General features: G+C 46.5%; 2 protein-coding genes across 3 annotated transcripts in view; one reads left to right on the top strand and one right to left on the bottom strand.

Moving 5' to 3' along the window:
* Positions 1 to 1431, bottom strand: part of plekha6 (pleckstrin homology domain containing, family A member 6) — a 29571-nt gene extending 28140 nt beyond the window's left edge. The window contains exon 1 of the mRNA XM_061290443.1: positions 1342 to 1431. The gene's annotated coding sequence lies outside the window, so the exon portion shown is untranslated. The remainder of the gene's footprint in view (positions 1 to 1341) is intronic.
* Positions 1432 to 11163: 9732 nt separating this feature from the next.
* On the top strand, positions 11164 to 14336 carry elf3 (E74-like factor 3 (ets domain transcription factor, epithelial-specific)). 2 transcript variants are annotated; one of them, XR_009716244.1, is made up of 9 exons: positions 11164 to 11321; positions 11441 to 11579; positions 12041 to 12274; positions 12403 to 12522; positions 12605 to 12748; positions 12829 to 12918; positions 12983 to 13099; positions 13179 to 13430; positions 13526 to 14336. XR_009716244.1 is itself a non-coding variant. In XM_061291808.1 (9 exons), the coding sequence occupies exons 2-9, from the start codon at positions 11450 to 11452 to the stop codon at positions 13635 to 13637; spliced, it is 1143 nt and encodes a 380-aa protein (XP_061147792.1). In that variant the 5' UTR covers positions 11164 to 11321; positions 11441 to 11449; the 3' UTR covers positions 13638 to 14336. The 2 variants fall into 2 exon arrangements, 1 of the variants encoding a protein (XP_061147792.1); XM_061291808.1 differs by having other exon boundaries at positions 13235 to 13430.
* Positions 14337 to 17586: the final 3250 nt, after the last annotated feature.

Here is a 17586-nt window from a genome sequence, read left to right on the forward strand (position 1 = left end):
TTGCTAAGCGTCTCCCTCCCTCCCTCGCTCCCGCTCTTGTCTCCTTAGGGAATTGCTAATGGTCTTTGTCTCTCTGTGTGACTCCTCTCCGAATCATTAATGGCCTTCTGTCACAGCTCCCTGTGCTAGCATCAATTTCATATACGATCCAATAAGGAATATGGAGAATCTGATATTGTGTGTGTTTGGATATTACAAATGAGTGCTGTCATTGCTTATTTCATCTAGCAAATAGTATCCCCTTTATTCATACAGCAGCTGTGAATATACTTGGATCTGAAAAACATCCGTCTCCTCTTGGAAACACGGAGGCTGTGAATTGGGAAAGACGCTTGAATTAAATCCTTTTCATCCCGCTTTGCTTGCGATGAGCTCGAGTGGGATGGGAGGATTGGCGTGGAATTGGCTTGGATTAGTTTAACGCAGCCATGTGGCCAACAGCACCAAAGACAAAATCTCTTGGGCTATTTTTAGCAGCAAAACGCCATAAGGTCATGGTTATTTAGGATGAGGTGGGTTTCTTTGATGCCATTTCAACTCGGCGACGGACGGTGAAATGACAAAGTGCAACACACACACACAAGGCGACGAGTTACCAAGTCCAGTTTCATGACAGTCGAGTGATCCCTAACCAGGTGTCGTAGCACACACACTGCACATCTAGCAACGCTACAGAGCCCAAACTGACATTTGGGGCATTCTTATTGCACTCTTCCAATCCTGTATGGTGTGACATTTGGCGTATGCTGTGAGATTTGACCAATGGGCCACTTGCTTGGGAGACGCTGGCCTGTTCCACAATTTTGCCCCCTCCGGTAACCATGGTGACGCAGAGTCCAGTCTCTAGCCTTACAAATGCTGGGTTCAAAACAAGCCAATTTGGGTTAGAAATTGGACTGACCTGGCCTCACATCATTTTGCTTTTTGTCGAGTTGCTACAGAGGGCTCCAGGATGCTTTGTGAGGTTGGGAAGATAAACGAATGAATCATGTAGATGTTGATGATGATATAGGTCGACAGTCGAGGTGTGACAGCTCTGTTAAATTACAATGTGTGAATTCAGGCTTGAAATGAAATTCCCAACATGTCACAGTCAACAGTCAACAAAGGCATCAATAATCATGTGTGCAAAGGATAATGCATAGAAGATGAACATGGGCCATGCAAGAATCATTGAAGACATGCGTACATTTGTCAGCAGTCTACACACACCACAGCGGATCCATATCTGTGATCCATTTCTTTTATTTCGAAGCAGAACCCCCACCCGAGCATACGTATTGACTGCCGTTAGCATGACCAGTAAGCAATCCGATAAGAATCTCATCGGGGGATACCTACCTACCAGCCACCTGCACAACAGATGCCACGTCTTGCTGGTGTCTCTTTTTGCCGCATATGTATTCCAAGCAAGGCTTCAAAGGGCACTTCCCAAAGCAGTCATCCTACCAACAAGTGGAGCCTTGGCTGGCTCGGAGCTAATATACGGATGTATAGCCTCAAGAGGCAAAAAAATAAATCAAAAGGTAGCTGGATAGGCAATAAATAGGCCAGCCCTCCTCAGATAGGGCTGGCTGGCTGGCTGGCTGGCTGGCTGGACTGAGGCGCTTCACAGCATGCCCGGCACAAAATCCCAGGGTATTAAAACATCACATGACCACCCATCTCCACCGCCAGTCACAGAACAAGTGGAGAGGAGAAAAGCAATGGGCGGGAGAGAGGGAGAAGGAAGACAAGAGTGAATGGGAGGCAGGAGGCGGGATGTCACAGTGCTGCTCAAACCTCCTTTTCATTACAGTCACCGAGACATCGGAGGCAGGAGCCAATAATACACCAGGACCGTACCGTGCTCATTCCAGCCCCTCCCTGAGCTCAAGTGCCGACACCGAGGCAAACATGGAGGGAGGGAGGGAGGGAGGGAGGTAGGGAGACAAAAGGAAAACCCAGAAGGACAAAAGAAATCCCCTGGACAAAAAAAAAAACATTCAAATCAATCCTGAAAATATCACAACCTCTTGCTGATTTGAATTATTTTTAGTGAGCTACACAGCTGTTACAGTGCAGGATAAGGTCAGCATTTTAAATTCAGGATGAACATGCAGTGTATTTCCACTACTCTTAACTCTGGGTATAGAAAAGGCATCCAGCAACCGTAAAGTTTGTTTCATTACACACAGTTAATGGATTCTTTGACAAGGATTTAACTGCAAGGTCTCTTTTAGAATGACCTGATCACTTGCTTTATTTATCCACCTACATTTCTTTTGAAGACTGTACATCCTTGTATTTTATACTGTTGTATCCTCGTAGTAGTTCAATTAAAAAAAAAAAAAAAAAACTGTTTACCTTTTATGTAGACCCTGAACACGAGATGGCACTAGCCACTTGAATTCATGATAGTGCAACCGGCGACGCTAGAAGTAGAGAAAGGAGGGGTTGGGTTGGGCTTGTGGGGAAAGCGACTACATCAGAAAACCAGCATTAATAGATAATGCCTTCTGCTCACTTATTGAGAGCATTTGTCTGAGAGGCTGACCGTAGCTGTTGACTACCATTCTCGTTTGAATAACTTTTTTTTTAGTTAATCCATTTTCTAGCATCGTCTGATCTGGAGATTATCCCAACCCCCTTCGAGGGCTGTTCTAACTCCTAACTAGCCTGTTACATGAACTGTTGAAGCCTGCTCAGATGAGAAGCCAAACCTCACAAGACATGTCACAACTGCTTGTCACAGGTCTCATATAGAGAGGTACCATCATTCAGACTGCGCTCAATAACCGCAGGAACCATGGTCAGCCATTTTCGGACAATGATCCCCAAAGTCTTCTTGGCTCTTGTAATAAGGTCAAGCCCCACAAGTGCACAGTGTGGGCCAAAGTATTCCAATACAACCCCAATTTGCAGAGCCACATGTCATGTCACACAGGAGACACCGTTTGGCTGTATTGATTGTGGCAAAAATTTTAATCAAAAGGCAAGTTTGAAGAGGCACAAGAGAGTACACGCAGGAGAGAGAGAGAGAGCCTTTTAGTTGCATGTTTTGTGGTAAAGACTACACTAGGAGGAGCTCTTTGACGTCACACAGGAGATTTCATACCGGACGGGGAGAAGCCTTTCATCTGCTCCATATGCAAGACAAGTTAGAATAACGGAGGCCCACTGGTAAAGCACATGACAATTACATGAGATAAAACATAGGAAGGATTTATCGCAACTATTTCCGTAATACCGCATCATACAATAGAACTTTTGGTTGATTAATAGGAAAGCTGAGTGAACTGTCAAGCTTGTGTCCATGTGCTTGTCAAGCTAGATGTGATGAAACATGTCACTGTCAAATTGCATGTTACTGTAGTTGTCGTTTCTTTTCTTCCCCCCCCCCCCCCTGCCCCCCTGTGAGTGGGATACTTCCTGACCTTACCACAAAGGTGGAATCTAACGCATGTCTACAGAGCACCTCCACAAGGGGGCACAAATTCCCTAGATAAAAGCTCCGAAAACAAACTCTTCTGGGTAATGAATGAGGTGAAGTGTTTTTTCAACATTTACAATTTTGACGATTTGCTATATTTGAGTAGGCTTTTAATGTTGATTAAAAAAAATGCTTACGTCACTATTTACTATAATTGAGTGGGTACATAACCTCAACATTTGTATAAAATGCATGCAAATAGCAAAGCGTCATGGTAAGTTCGACTTGCAATTCTAATTTCGATTGCAATTCTGCACGGCTCCTGTTTGCCATTAACGTCAATTGAAGAAGTCAATTGTAATTTAGGGATTATTCCATATTTAAATTAGACTTTCATACAGCCCTGGAATCATCGCTATTGCATCGCAGACATGGCTTGTTTGCACTTGCATACATTCAACTTTTGAACTTTGGAATTATTTTATCAGTGACCACAATCATCATCACTAATCTCATGATTTTAAACAATGGCCTCCATTTTCCAGCGTAAAATACCACAGCAGTCCAGCCTGCCCCTGCGCTGATTTCGCAGAGAGATGCGGCTTGGCCCGGTTTAAAAGAAACAAACAAACGTGAACATGGTCGACTGACATTTAACGGCTCCTCTCATTCCATTAAAAAAAAAAAAAAAAAAAAGGTGGTCAAAATCTGCAAAGTCCTGGCAAAAGGAGACATTTTTGCAGGGCCCGTGAGTGAGTGAGTTGGGCCCGTGAGTTGGGCCCGTGAGTGAGTGAGTTGGGCCCGTGAGTGAGTGAGTGAGTGAGTGAGTTGGGCCCGTGAGTGAGTGAGTGAGTGAGTTGGGCCCGTGAGTGAGTGAGTGAGTTGGGCCCGTGAGTGAGTGAGTGAGTGAGTTGGGCCCGTGAGTGAGTGAGTGAGTGAGTTGGGCCCGTGAGTGAGTGAGTGAGTGAGTTGGGCCCGTGAGTGAGTGAGTGAGTGAGTGAGTGAGTTGGGCCCGTGAGTGAGTGAGTGAGTGAGTGAGTGAGTTGGGCCCGTGAGTGAGTGAGTGAGTTGGGCCCGTGAGTGAGTGAGTGAGTTGGGCCCGTGAGTGAGTGAGTGAGTTGGGCCCGTGAGTGAGTGAGTGAGTGAGTGAGTGAGTGAGTGAGTGAGTGAGTGAGTGAGTGAGTGAGTGAGTAAGTTGGGCCCGTGAGTGAGTGAGTGAGTAAGTTGGGCCTGTGAGTGAGTGAGTGAGTGAGTTGGGCCCGTGAGTGAGTGAGTGAGTGGCATGGCACGTCAACGCACGCGCTGTGCGCCGGGCCACCCTGCCTATCAATATAGAGATCACATGCATCTATTTTCAGAGTTGCTGATAAAGAATTCCAGGTGATACTCGCACTTTATTTTTCATTAGGATCTCCATTAGCGAGCGCATAGCATAGAGGTGCTTCCTGTGGTCCTCAAATGAATACAGCATACAAAAACTTGACAAATGTTAAAAGACTAAACAATCACCAAATACTGTCAATAAAATCCAGCAATCAACTATACAGAAAGGTAGGAAAAAGAAAGTCAACCATGACACCAGAGTTGTACTATTTTCATGTTAAATGTGATTTCCATCAAAGTGATCCCATTTGACCGATTTCATCATGGAAGTGCGGTTTTTGTTTGCCTGCCAGGCTGTTGAATGTTGCATATGCAAATCAGGTGTATTTATAGTCTTGAGTTAGGAAGAAATATCACAAGATCACACCCTCAGAGAAGGGCTTGCACTTCCGCTGTGATGACATGCCTCTCTAAGCTCACTCTTCACATCTTGGCTATCCGTGGAAAGCCCCGTCATCAAAGCCCAGTTAGAAAAGCAGAATGACGAATGATAAATGATGAAATCGTTTGCACATTTACCCCCGGACTATAAAAGCGTGCGCCTGTTCACAGACCAAAGACCTGCAGGGCCGCATTCCATCCTCTGCTTTTCTAAACATGCAGTGGAAAAGTGTATGTGGGTGTGAGTGCTGTTGTGAAATTTGGGAAAACGTGGAGCTTTTTCTTCCCCCCCCAATAACATGTCAGCTAGAGGACTACGCAAACCACAGTTTACACCACCATCTATTCAGTTTTTATCTCTCTTGAAGCTGGATTTACTTACACGGATAGTTTTGTAACAGAGACTAAATCCACTCCTCCAAACTATTACTGCATCTCCAAATCCTCCCAACCCTTTCATGCTTTATTTATATTATTGCGAGGCAACTTTTTCTTTCCAACACTGATTTTACACCGTATTTTGCTTTTCATGGTAATGTCACCATGATTAGGGGGGAGAGTTTGATGTGTAAAAAACATTTTTAGCACTAACAATTGTTTTACTATTGTCTTTTAGCTGTATAACTGGTTTATAAACAAATCGAGAGGGCATGATTCGGGTATGGTTTCGCCCAGTGACGTGCGGTGAGGTTCATGACTGGGGAGGCAAAACAAGCCTTCCTTGCCTCCTCTCACCCCCACATCCCTGCCGTATACTTACCCCCTGAGTCGCATTGACCCTTCGTTAACACCGCTAGGTATCCAGGTCAAGCCACTCAGGGCAGAAGAGTTGGGGATCAATCCTCCCCAATCAGAGTGAGAACCAACCGCGGTGAACCGCTGCCTTTCCCCTCCGATAGGGGTGCAAGAGCACTGGAGCCAGCCCTGGTTAAGCAGTGCCTCTCCAGTGCTCTCCTCCCGGTTGTACCTGCAAATAAAACAGGCTCCTTTCTTCTTGAGCAATCTTCTTTGTCCCGTGCCAACGCACAGATCCATTCCTCCATCGCGAGGCTCCAGGGAAGTCAAAGTACCTAGAGGGAACTTACCTGTGTTGCAATACCTGTGGAAGGAATTGCTGAAAAAGAAGCCCTACTCTGCATCGCCTAGGTCCCGGTGCATCCTCGGCCTAGTCACCTAAGCTGGACTAGGGGACGTGAATATTAGGGGGAAGAATTGGGAACCTGTTCCAGGTCACCATTTATAGTCCAATCTTAAACGTGTGTGGTGCAGTGTGGTGCAATGAGCTGTTGCATGAGCGAGGCTACCCCTCATAGAAGACTGAGCCTGGATTAAGGTCCTTCCGCTCTGGACCACCACACCCTGCGTGCATTGTCCCTAGAGTCGGAACTCAGGGGGGCCGCATACGTACCCCCTGAGTTGCATTGACCCTTCGTTAACACCGCTAGGTATCCAGGTCAAGCCACTCAGGGCAGAAGAGCTGGGGATCAATCCTCCCCAATCAGAGTGAGAACCAGCCGCGGTGAACCGCTGCCTTTCTCCTCCGATCGGGGTTCAAGAGCACTGGAGCCAGCCCTGGCTAAGCAGTGCCTCCCCAGTGCTCTCCTTCCGGTTGTACCTGCAAATAAGAGGCTCCTTGAGCAATCTTCTTTGTCCCGTGCCAAAGCACGGATCCATTCCTCCAACTTTGCTGTGCTTCCTCCATTGAAGTCAAAGTACCTAGAGGCAACTCACCTGTGTTGCAATACCTGTGGAGGGAATGGCTGAAAAAGAAACCCTACTCTGCATCGCCTAGGTCCCGGTGCATCCTCGGCCTAGTCACCTAAGCTGGACTAGGGGATGTGAATATTAGGGGGAAGAATTGGGAACCTGTTCCAGGTCACCATTTAGAGTCCAATCTTAAACGTGTGTGGTGCAGTGTGGTGCAATGTGCTGTTGCATGAGCGAGGCTACCCCTCATAGAAGACTGAGCCTGGATTAAGGTCCTTCCGCTCTGGACCACCACACCCTGCGTGCATTGTCCCTGGAGTCGGAACTCAGGGGGGCCACATACGTACCCCCTGAGTTGCATTGACCCTTCGTTAACACCGCCAGGTATCCAGGTCAAGCCACTCAGGGCAGAAGAGCTGGGGATCAATCCTCCCCAATCAGAGTGAGAACCAGCCGCGGTGAACCGCTGCCTTTCTCCTCCGATCGGGGTTCAAGAGCACTGGAGCCAGCCCTGGCTAAGCAGTGCCTCTCCAGTGCTCTCCTCCCGGTTGTACCTGCAAATAAAAGAGGCTCCTTTCTTCTTGAGCAATCTTCTTTGTCACGTGCCAACGCACAGATCCATTCCTCCAACTTTGCTGTGCTTCCTCCATCGAAGTCAAAGTATCTAGAGGGAACTCACCTGTGTTGCAATACCTGTGGAGGGAATGGCTGAAAAAGAAACCCTACTCTGCATCGCCTAGGTCCCGGTGCATCCTCGGCCTAGTCACCTAAACTGGACTAGGGGACGTGAATATTAGGGGGAAGAATTGGGAACCTGTTCCAGGTCACCATTTAGAGTCCAATCTTAAACGTGTGTGGTGCAGTGTGGTGCAATGTGCTGTTGCATGAGCGAGGCTACCCCTCATAGAAGACTGAGCCTGGATTAAGGTCCTTCCGCTCTGGACCACCACACCCTGCGTGCATTGTCCCTGGAGTCGGAACTCAGGGGGGCCGCATACGTACCCCCTGAGTTGCATTGACCCTTCGTTAACACCGCTAGGTATCCAGGTCAAGCCACTCAGGGCAGAAGAGCTGGGGATCAATCCTCCCCAATCAGAGTGAGAACCAGCCGCGGTGAACCGCTGCCTTTCTCCTCCGATCGGGGTGCAAGAGCACTGGAGCCAGCCCTGGCTAAGCAGTGCCTCCCCAGTGCTCTCCTCCCGGTTGTACCTGCAAATAAAACAGGCTCCTTTCTTCTTGAGCAATCTTCTTTGTCCCGTGCCAACGCACAGATCCATTCCTCCAACTTTGCTGTGCTTCCTCCATCGAAGTCAAAGTACCTAGAGGGAACTCACCTGTGTTGCAATACCTGTGGAGGGAATGGCTGAAAAAGAAACCCTACTCTGCATCGCCTAGGTCCCGGTGCATCCTCGGCCTAGTCACCTAAGCTGGACTAGGGGATGTGAATATTAGGGGGAAGAATTGGGAACCTGTTCCAGGTCACCATTTAGAGTCCAATCTTAAACGTGTGTGGTGCAGTGTGGTGCAATGTGCTGTTGCATGAGCGAGGCTACCCCTCATAGAAGACTGAGCCTGGATTAAGGTCCTTCCGCTCTGGACCACCACACCCTGCGTGCATTGTCCCTGGAGTCGGAACTCAGGGGGGCCGCATACGTACCCCCTGAGTTGCATTGACCCTTCGTTAACACCGCTAGGTATCCAGGTCAAGCCACTCAGGGCAGAAGAGCTGGGGATCAATCCTCCCCAATCAGAGTGAGAACCAGCCGCGGTGAACCGCTGCCTGCCTCCTCCGATCGGGGTTCAAGAGCACTGGAGCTCCTGAGCACTCACACCCTGAGTCGCTTTGACCCTTCGTTAACACCGCTAGGTATCCAGGTCAAGCCACTCAAGGCAGAAGAACTCAGAAGTATGCTCCTATATTCTTGAGCAATCTCCTTTGTCCCATTACAACGCACGACCTAAGGAGATGCTGAATTTCATTCTTTCCACTTCCCTGTGCTTCATACACCGCAAGGCCCCAGAGAAGGCCTACTTGTTGTAGTTGTTGTTGTCAGAGGGTCACTATTTCAGACAGTTTCTACACTCACGGTTCCCATTCATTCAGGTTCCTGGTGGCTCCCTCTTTTGTATCCCTTGTGTACTACCTGTCATTCTCCTATCAACCCTGAGTAGTGTCTTCAAATATGGCTGCGTCCTTTGTCCCTGTTACTATTTTACTTCTTTTTTTTTACTATCCCCTACACTTTTGATCTCATTGATTTTAATGTTCAGCTGTCAATTTTATCTTGCCAATTACTGTTTATTGGTATTTTACTATTTTAACTCAAACATCTAACTAGCACATTTAATTTTATTTTTGTACTTTAGTTTTGACATCTGGGGATCCCATTGGCAGGGTTTTGCTGTGATCTCTTAGGATCTTCACAGCATCAAGTAATGGCATTCGATCTTACCTGAATGTCCTTATTTTGGGCGTCCCTTACACTCACGTGCTTCATACACCGCAAGGCCCCAGGGAAGGCCAACCTGTTGTTGATGTGGTGTTGCCAGAGGTCACTCTTTCAGAAACTTCCTACATTCACGTTTCCCATTTATTCAGGTTCCTGGTGGCTTCCTCTTCCTCTTACTGCAGGTAATTCGGATATACTTTCCAGCGACCCTGAGCGTTGCTTTATTGGATTTCCGATTATTAGTCATAATCCATTTTAATATTCTCAACCCTGAGCCATTTGTCATCAAATATGGCTCCATACATTGGCCTTGTTGAGTACAAACATTGCTCATCCATTTCATACCATTCACTATCTTCACTTTGTTTATCCCCTACACTTTTGATCTCATTGATTTTAATGTTTTGTCAATTACTGTTTATTGGTATTGTACTTCCATTTTAATTCCAACTATCACATTTCATCATTGTTGTTATTTTGTTTTGACATAGGGGTCCCATTAGCAAGGAGTCCCATTTGCTGTGGTCTCTTAGGATCACTGCAATATTCACAGCACCTGTTGTTGGACTCCGCTCTTACCTGAAGGTCCTTATTTTGGGTGTCCCTTACACTCACGGTATCATGATTTTCCCAAAATGGCCGCCACGTCGTCCGGTCACCCCCGGGCACCCCCTGGTGGCTTTCCCTAGCATTGCGTCCGATTGAATTTAGGTTGGTAAGTTTATTTAGATTTTTTTTTAGGTAGGTTTTTTTTCTGTTTTGGGGGGGGGGGGGGTAATTCTGCTTCTTTTTAAAAAAATAATAGGATTAGGGTTAACCAAAATTAAATTCAAAACGGTCATCCCTTATTTAGAATATTATTGTAATAATTGCACATTTTTATTGTGCCCTAACCCTAACACTGTCAAAAAGCAAGAAGAGACATTCCATTTTGTACTTTTGCTCACTCTGGTCCTGAATTTTGCGGCCTCACTCACCTTGATACCATAAGCATTTGCCTAATGTTGGATCCATGCACAAAACAAACCAGTTTGTGGACGGTATCTGTAACATACTCATCAGAAAAAGATAAGAAAATGATTTGGAACTGCTTAAGTTAGGTTTCCCAGAAACGTTACTCGCGGCTCACTGGACTGACAATCGAGCCGAAAGTTGTCACACTGGTACGGCTTGTTTTGGCCTTTGGACTAAACTCGGCACAGATCTCAAACCACATTTGAAGGCAATTACACACTGTAAGTTACTGTAAGCCGAAGATCAACATTACAGCACTGAACACACACTCTGAGCCAATCCAGTAATCAGAAGAGCTCGCTTTTATTTGCACGTTGAGATAAAGATATGGGTGGCAATCAATAGATACACACTAGGTGGCTATTGTAATCGTACCTTTGTAATATACGTAGTAAGAAGTACTTTTTGCCACTTAAGTTGGACTAATTGCCACGAATATATCAAGTCAATGTGGACAATTGTGTTGATGAAACGATCAAAACGTACAATCAGTGACGTTTCCATTATGTAGCGGAATAGAAAAGATGTATGTGTTGTGTATGAAAATAGTAATAACAAAAAGAAAAAAAAATCAATTCAATGTATAGGACCTAGTAGTGCATCCACTTCACGGTAGACGCAAAGGTGCTTCAATACATTCCCTCCAAATAGCACAGAGCTTTTGTGTCATTGGATGGAAGAAATGTGTTAATGAGCCTAATTATGGGTTAAACACATGAAAACATGGGGGGGAGGGGCTAAGTTGTTGATCAACATGCTCGGAGCAAAGGATGAGGTGAGCAGGACTGGAGGTGTGGCAGAGTGCATCTGGAATTCCCCTGAACTCACCTGAGGCCACCCCCACCGCCCCAGCCGAGTATTAAAACAAGGCAGGCTGAATAAAGCGACAGGTGCACCTCGGCTACACATTACACGGAAACACAGCACATGAACAACAAGCGAGTCTCCAAACACAAATTAGTCGGCAACAACAGGTAAGGAAACGTCTTGGCGTGGACTGTTAGGATGTGTTTCGGCTCTTTTGTGATTTGGGTGTCAAAGGGAATTGCAATTTGGCCAGCTTTGGAGCAAACTTTTCTTGCCTCATTTGCAGTTGGTTTGGATGGCATCACAGTGCCTCAGCAGCGTGTTGACAAACGCCAACTTCACAATGTATCAGAATGGTGTGCCTGATATGCTGCCGCATCAAGGCAGCCAGCACAACAGCAACCTGGCCTATGGCTCCTACAACGGTGAGATAACCACCACCTGCAATGGCGCATTCAAGCCAAAAGACTTGTCGGCGGCGCCCGAGCTCCGAGTCCGTTATACGGCCAAAAGGCTTTGGATGCTTTGCTCTGATGTTTTTCTATGACTTGATGGAACTTTGCTTTGACCTCAATTAGACACTGCTGCTAATGATTGACTCGCCAGTCAATGTTTAACTCGTCGGTGGGGGCCACCTCATCGCTAGAACAGCTCAGTCTTTGTTTTTCTGACCTTAAGAGTCGAGGTAAAGCCCCACCTGGGAGTGATGCACACTGCCATGAATCAATATCCAAGCTTGCATTGTTTTGCGCAAGTGAGAAGTTCTCTCAAATGTCCATCTTACGTATGAATATTGATTGCAGCAGATGCCGAGAGGGCTGGCCGACCGAGCCCTTTGTCGGCGAGCTTTGCTAAAATACCTCTCTCTCTCTCTGGCTCTCCGCAGGTCTGTGGTATGGTCAGATGAATCCCCTCTCCTGGACGGCGGAAAATGTGATGGAGTGGATCAGCGCCCAGGCTGACAGCGCCAAGTTTGACGCCAGTACCCTAACTCTGTCCTACTGCGCCATGGACGGCCACAGCTTGTGCCAGATGACCCTGGAGCAGATGACCATGGTGTTTGGACCTCAGCTTGGTCCGCACCTTCACCAAAACTTGCAAGAACACAAAGCCAAATATGGTAAAGCTGCTTTTTTTTCTCCACATCAGTACAATAACATGATTTCAGGCACTTTGTAAAACAGATCACCATTTTCGGTGGCTAAAACTCATCACAACACAGAGTAAACTTTTTTCACCCCCCCCCAGAACTGACAAGCCTATCAGGACCAGAGCTAAATGAAACGTGCCAGCTCCTCGAAGGGTTCCTACACAACCTAAACCTCCCAGACAACGTGTCCTTCCCCTTGATCAGCACCGTCAAATTTGGTACAAGAGTTTGAGAAGCAAGCGTTTGACCACGCACGCACGGCCAAGTCAAATGACCAAAGTGGCTGCTTTACATCAACAGGTGAAGACTCGCTCGGTAAAATGGCATTGGACAACGGTGATAACGGAGATGCGCTCAGCCTGATCATGGGGGCCATGACACCTGTGGCGGACGAGTATCTGTCCGATAATCAGTCTGAAAGCGAGTGGAGCTCTTCATCCAACAGTCAGTAGTCGATGACTTCATTTGTCCATCTCGCCCTAGAAAGAAATGAAATTGGATTGTCACAAGTGATCTTTCTTCAGGCGGCCTGTTTGGCTTCTCCAACCTTGGCTCACCGGAGGAGTCTGGCAGTGGAGAATCTGACCCGGAGTTCTCCTACCCTGCGATTTCAAGTGAGTGGCAAATGGTGTTTGAATTGCTCCGTCGTTGTCAGTCTGAACACGCTTTTGTCCACAGAAACGCTGATTAAGAAGGAGAAAGCAGAGTCGCAAATGAAACGGCCACGGGGGCGACCTCCCAAAGTCAACAGAGAGCACAGCCATATTTACGACCCTTCGAAGAAAAGTAAACATGGTGGGTGAGGAGCTAGTCGATAGGATTTGCAAAACACAAAGAGCGCATTTGAATGGGAGCGACCTCCCGTTTGTGACAGGCGCCGTCTACCCGCGTGAGCTCACATGGGCGCCCTGCCCTGTTTGTTGTCCGCAGCACCTCGGGGGACTCATCTTTGGGAGTTCATCCGAGATATTCTCATTCACCCGGAAAAGAACCAGGGCCTGATGAAGTGGGAAGACCGCCGCGAGGGCGTTTTCAAGTTCCTCAAGTCTGAGGCCGTGGCTCAAATGTGGGGCCAAAAGAAGAAGAACAGCAGCATGACGTACGAGAAACTCAGTCGCGCTATGAGGTGGGTAGCAAAGTCAAAGCACAATTTGAAAACAACAAAGGCAATACGCCCTGCAAACAGCCCTGAGCAAATGGCTGTCTTTCTTCCACCCACAGGTACTACTACAAACGCGAGATCCTGGAGCGGGTCGACGGACGGCGGCTGGTCTACAAGTTTGGAAAGAATTCCAGCGGGTGGAAGGTCGAAGAGCTGGGAATGAGCATGTGAAGCTTTCATTCTCCACGGCAGTTGAACCGAAAGCGTCAAAGTCGTTCCGAACTCGAACGACCTGCTTGTCCTGTCAACGGGAAAATGTCGCTGCCCAAATGTTAAGACACGAACTTCCTTTTTGAAGGAAGGTGTTGCAGAAAACGTAAGCCACTCTTTTGGGCTCCTGTAGGTTTTGTGAACCGATTTTAACCTTGTTGTGTACGTATGCACGTGCTTGATTGACATGAAACTCAAATGTTTTCTTGCATTGTATTCCTACGTTTTATTTTTGAAAATAAGTCGGGCTTTGTGACTTCCAATGAGCTGAGCTGAGCTGAGCTGAGCTGAGAATCTACTGGATTTCCTTCTCTTATACTCACTGGAAAAGTGTAAACAACAACATCAACAACAACAACAACCATATTGTCGCAACGTGTAGTTGGACTTCACTTGCGCATGGAACGATTGTAACAACGCGGGCTACGTCTTTTGCCATCACTTATTGTAAAGTGATTTGTTTTGAAGAGAAATAAGTGGGCTTTTGCAATTTAGAAACGTTTCATCTGCTTGTACCTTTTGTCATGGCCATCCACCAACGTGTCCCCCACTTTGGATGTGGGATGAAAACGTGACATAGCTTCTGTATTTATTTCCTTTTTACGCACCTTGGCTGTAAAGATTTGTACGTGAATGAAACAATAAATGTTTGAATGAAAATCTTGCCTCGTATGTGAATATCCGAGTAAAGGATTTGGAATTTTGCCGCACATATACGAGGACGATCTCTTTGTGTGTCTCGGCATGTGAAGACGTTGACAACAAAGCAGACTTTGACTTGACTTTGACTTGATCGTTCCTGGATCAAGTCCTACTACACCTTGTGCAAATGAACCGTCGATTGTTAAACGTGGACTGTGGATGTGGTTCTGTGGCTTCAAAAGAAATGAAAAGATGTTCATCGTGGGTCCTGGAAACATGCCATCGATTTATTGGACTTCAACGTAGTCATACGTACCTGCTTTGGGTTTTTGATGATTCACATCCCGCGCAATCTGTTCCAGTGCAGAAAGGCCTTTGTCCCACTCAGTACTTGTGTGCTTCTGTTTTGCTTATTCAATGAAGGGCCTGAACTGTGCCATGCACTCAGGGCCAGCTTTATACATACATAGTACATACGTACGTACGTATGTTCTGAGTTGCGTCGTCTTTGTTTTGGATTCGCTGGAGTCATGGTCCTTTTGTGCGCTAAAATTGGAACTGAGACTGACTTGATTTCTGTCCATTTCCAGCGCCTCCATCGAGAAGGCGGGACAAGCAGCTGGCAGTCATGTCGACGGCCTTCAGGGCATGTGCATGTGCATGTGCATGTGCATTTCTTCTCTGTGCAGTCTATCCCGATGCTTTGTGTGAGACATCAACCCAAACACTTCTGGCCAGGGGACTCGTTTCAAAAATAGAATTGGAAATATGAATACAAAGAGTGCGCACCATTGGCATATTTCTGAATGACATCCAGCCCACACGTCAGCAGAAGGTCCAACGCCCAAATCCAAATGAGCCAAATGCTGTGGTTCCAGCAGAACGGCCATCCGTTGTGCAGAGCTGCAGCGCTCGAGCACTTTCCAAACGAGTGAAACAACTTTCCTCTCATACGGAAAAAAAATCACAATGTGCGGGTTTTGACGCTTGAGCGCAGCTTCCCTGACTACAAAAATAGAGGCCAAGATTGGAATCTTACTCATGCCTTGCACATATTTGCCTTACGCTCTCCTCTCCATGGGTCAATGGCTGAAAGGGAACAGACGTATCTGAAATTAGGACTGAGCACTGCTGAGTAAGGCCCTCCCAAGCCACACACCAAAGCCATAGCTATTTGTATGCCAATCATTGTTCAATGTAGTTTCTGATCATTTCACATCTTTATGACAACCTTAATGTGCATTTTTGCAACTTTTTGGACTTTGGTGCCCACTGCTAGCTTCTTATTTGAACACAACCTTAACACTATGGACGCACAAGACTTCCGTTTATGCTATGGATTTACACATTTACACTTTTTCCTCTTACCACACATCTGTATTGAAATGTATATTCAAAAAGTGCTTGAGAAAATATTTGGCTGGATCAATCTTTTATGAATGAAAAAACAACAACAGATATAGCTCTAACACACGGCCATTGTTAGACCTGTTAATCCACCTGCTGTGTTGAGCACCCCCAACAATACCCCCCACCCCCACCCACACACCCACAACGTTAGGCCTCCTTCAAGGTCAACATACCTGCCAAGCAGGCTCAGTTTACGAGAAACGTTGTAGTCTGTGCCAGAGAAATACAGGAAAGCAGGGAGGGGTGGGTGGATTTTTACTGCAGTGATCTCACTGCATTGTCACAAGATAAACACAAAGAGACGCATTCTGCCCATCCCCGTGGTTACTTATTAAACGGAAAGGTAATACTTTCGCTTCAGAAACCACAAAAAGGCAACACTGAAACTGCAAACACGCACCTCTAAAAGACACTCCTACACTTATTGGTATACTATATCAACGTAATACTTTGAAAAAGGCAAAAATGTAACACTGAAACTGTAAACACGGAGCTCTCAAAGATGATTCATCTTCGTAATGAGCCGTTTATACAATGTAGTTGCTTCACAGGCCGAGAATAGACTGACCTATTTTTCCGAACTGATACGTTTAATGTGTCGAGTTGCTTACGGTAACAAAAAGAGTGCAACGTTTATTGTTGAAGGAAAGGTCATAAACATTTCCCGACACTGACCAGATAATGCGGGTAATATAGGATCAAACTATCGGGCGTTATCGGTACAATCGTGACTACCGAAACAATAAAACGAGGTCAATGGGCGCATGGAAAGCCATAGGTCAATTTCACTCGTAACGGAATGGGCAGCACGATACAAACTTGAACGGACCGCCCCCGCCGTAAACTTGGAAATTGGGTCCATGATAAATGGCCTAGGCCTGCTTTTCCTGACAGTGGTAAACCTTTTGGGAATTAGGGTCATTTTAGGGTGCTGAATTTGATTTTCGCTTCAGATGAACTCTTCACATCAGATTGTTTTGCAATCTGCTCAGATCAGTGTATGACACAAAATTCACTCATGAGTTGGACACCACACTAATATGCTCAAAAGTAGCATCAACATTTATTTGTCAATATTTCAGTTGAAACATGTTGGAAAAAAAGAATTGACAGCTACATTTTGACCCGACACTCATAAAAGGGAGTCATTTCACATTGTAGTATCTACCCAATGGTTCTCAGTATGTATGGATTGATTGATTTCTAAAGGTTTTCGAACAAATTCTTCAAAACCAGCTTTTGCTCCTTTCTCACTGGTGGCCGGCCATCTTGCTCGCTCTCTCGCTCGCTCGCTCGCTCACTCACTCACTCACTCACTCACTCACTCACTCACTCACTCACTCACTCACTCACTCACTCACTCACTCACTCACTCACTCACTCACTCACTCACTCACTCACTCACTCACTCACTCACTCACTCACTCACTCACTCACTCACTCACTCACTCGAAAGGCATCTGCTGGAAGTTTGCCGCCCTCTAAAGGATTGTCGTGAAATCCATGCATCTGCTCGTAATAGAAGCGTCTTGGAGGCGTGCCATTCCCAGGCCATCCCCGGCCTTGGGATTCCCCTGGACAGACCTTGACTTGCCACATCCCACTCTGATGAAAAGGACAGAAGGACACATGGGACAGGATATTGGATAGGCCAAAGACCTTTTTTCAACTCTAGCGACCGACGGCAGATAAGGGCAATCGTTTTGCCAGTACAATTTGGGTTCCTTCTCACAACAAGTGTTCCAAGCGATTGTAGAAAGTGCGTTTTGTCTTGGGCCGCACGCTGGCAAATAATGCCGCTTGCATTGTTTTCTCTGCAAAACATCCCATGTAATCAAGCCACATGTAGCCATAGACA

Source organism: Syngnathus typhle, linkage group LG11 (genome assembly GCF_033458585.1).
Source record: "Syngnathus typhle isolate RoL2023-S1 ecotype Sweden linkage group LG11, RoL_Styp_1.0, whole genome shotgun sequence".
Taxonomy (NCBI): Eukaryota; Metazoa; Chordata; class Actinopteri; order Syngnathiformes; family Syngnathidae; genus Syngnathus; species Syngnathus typhle.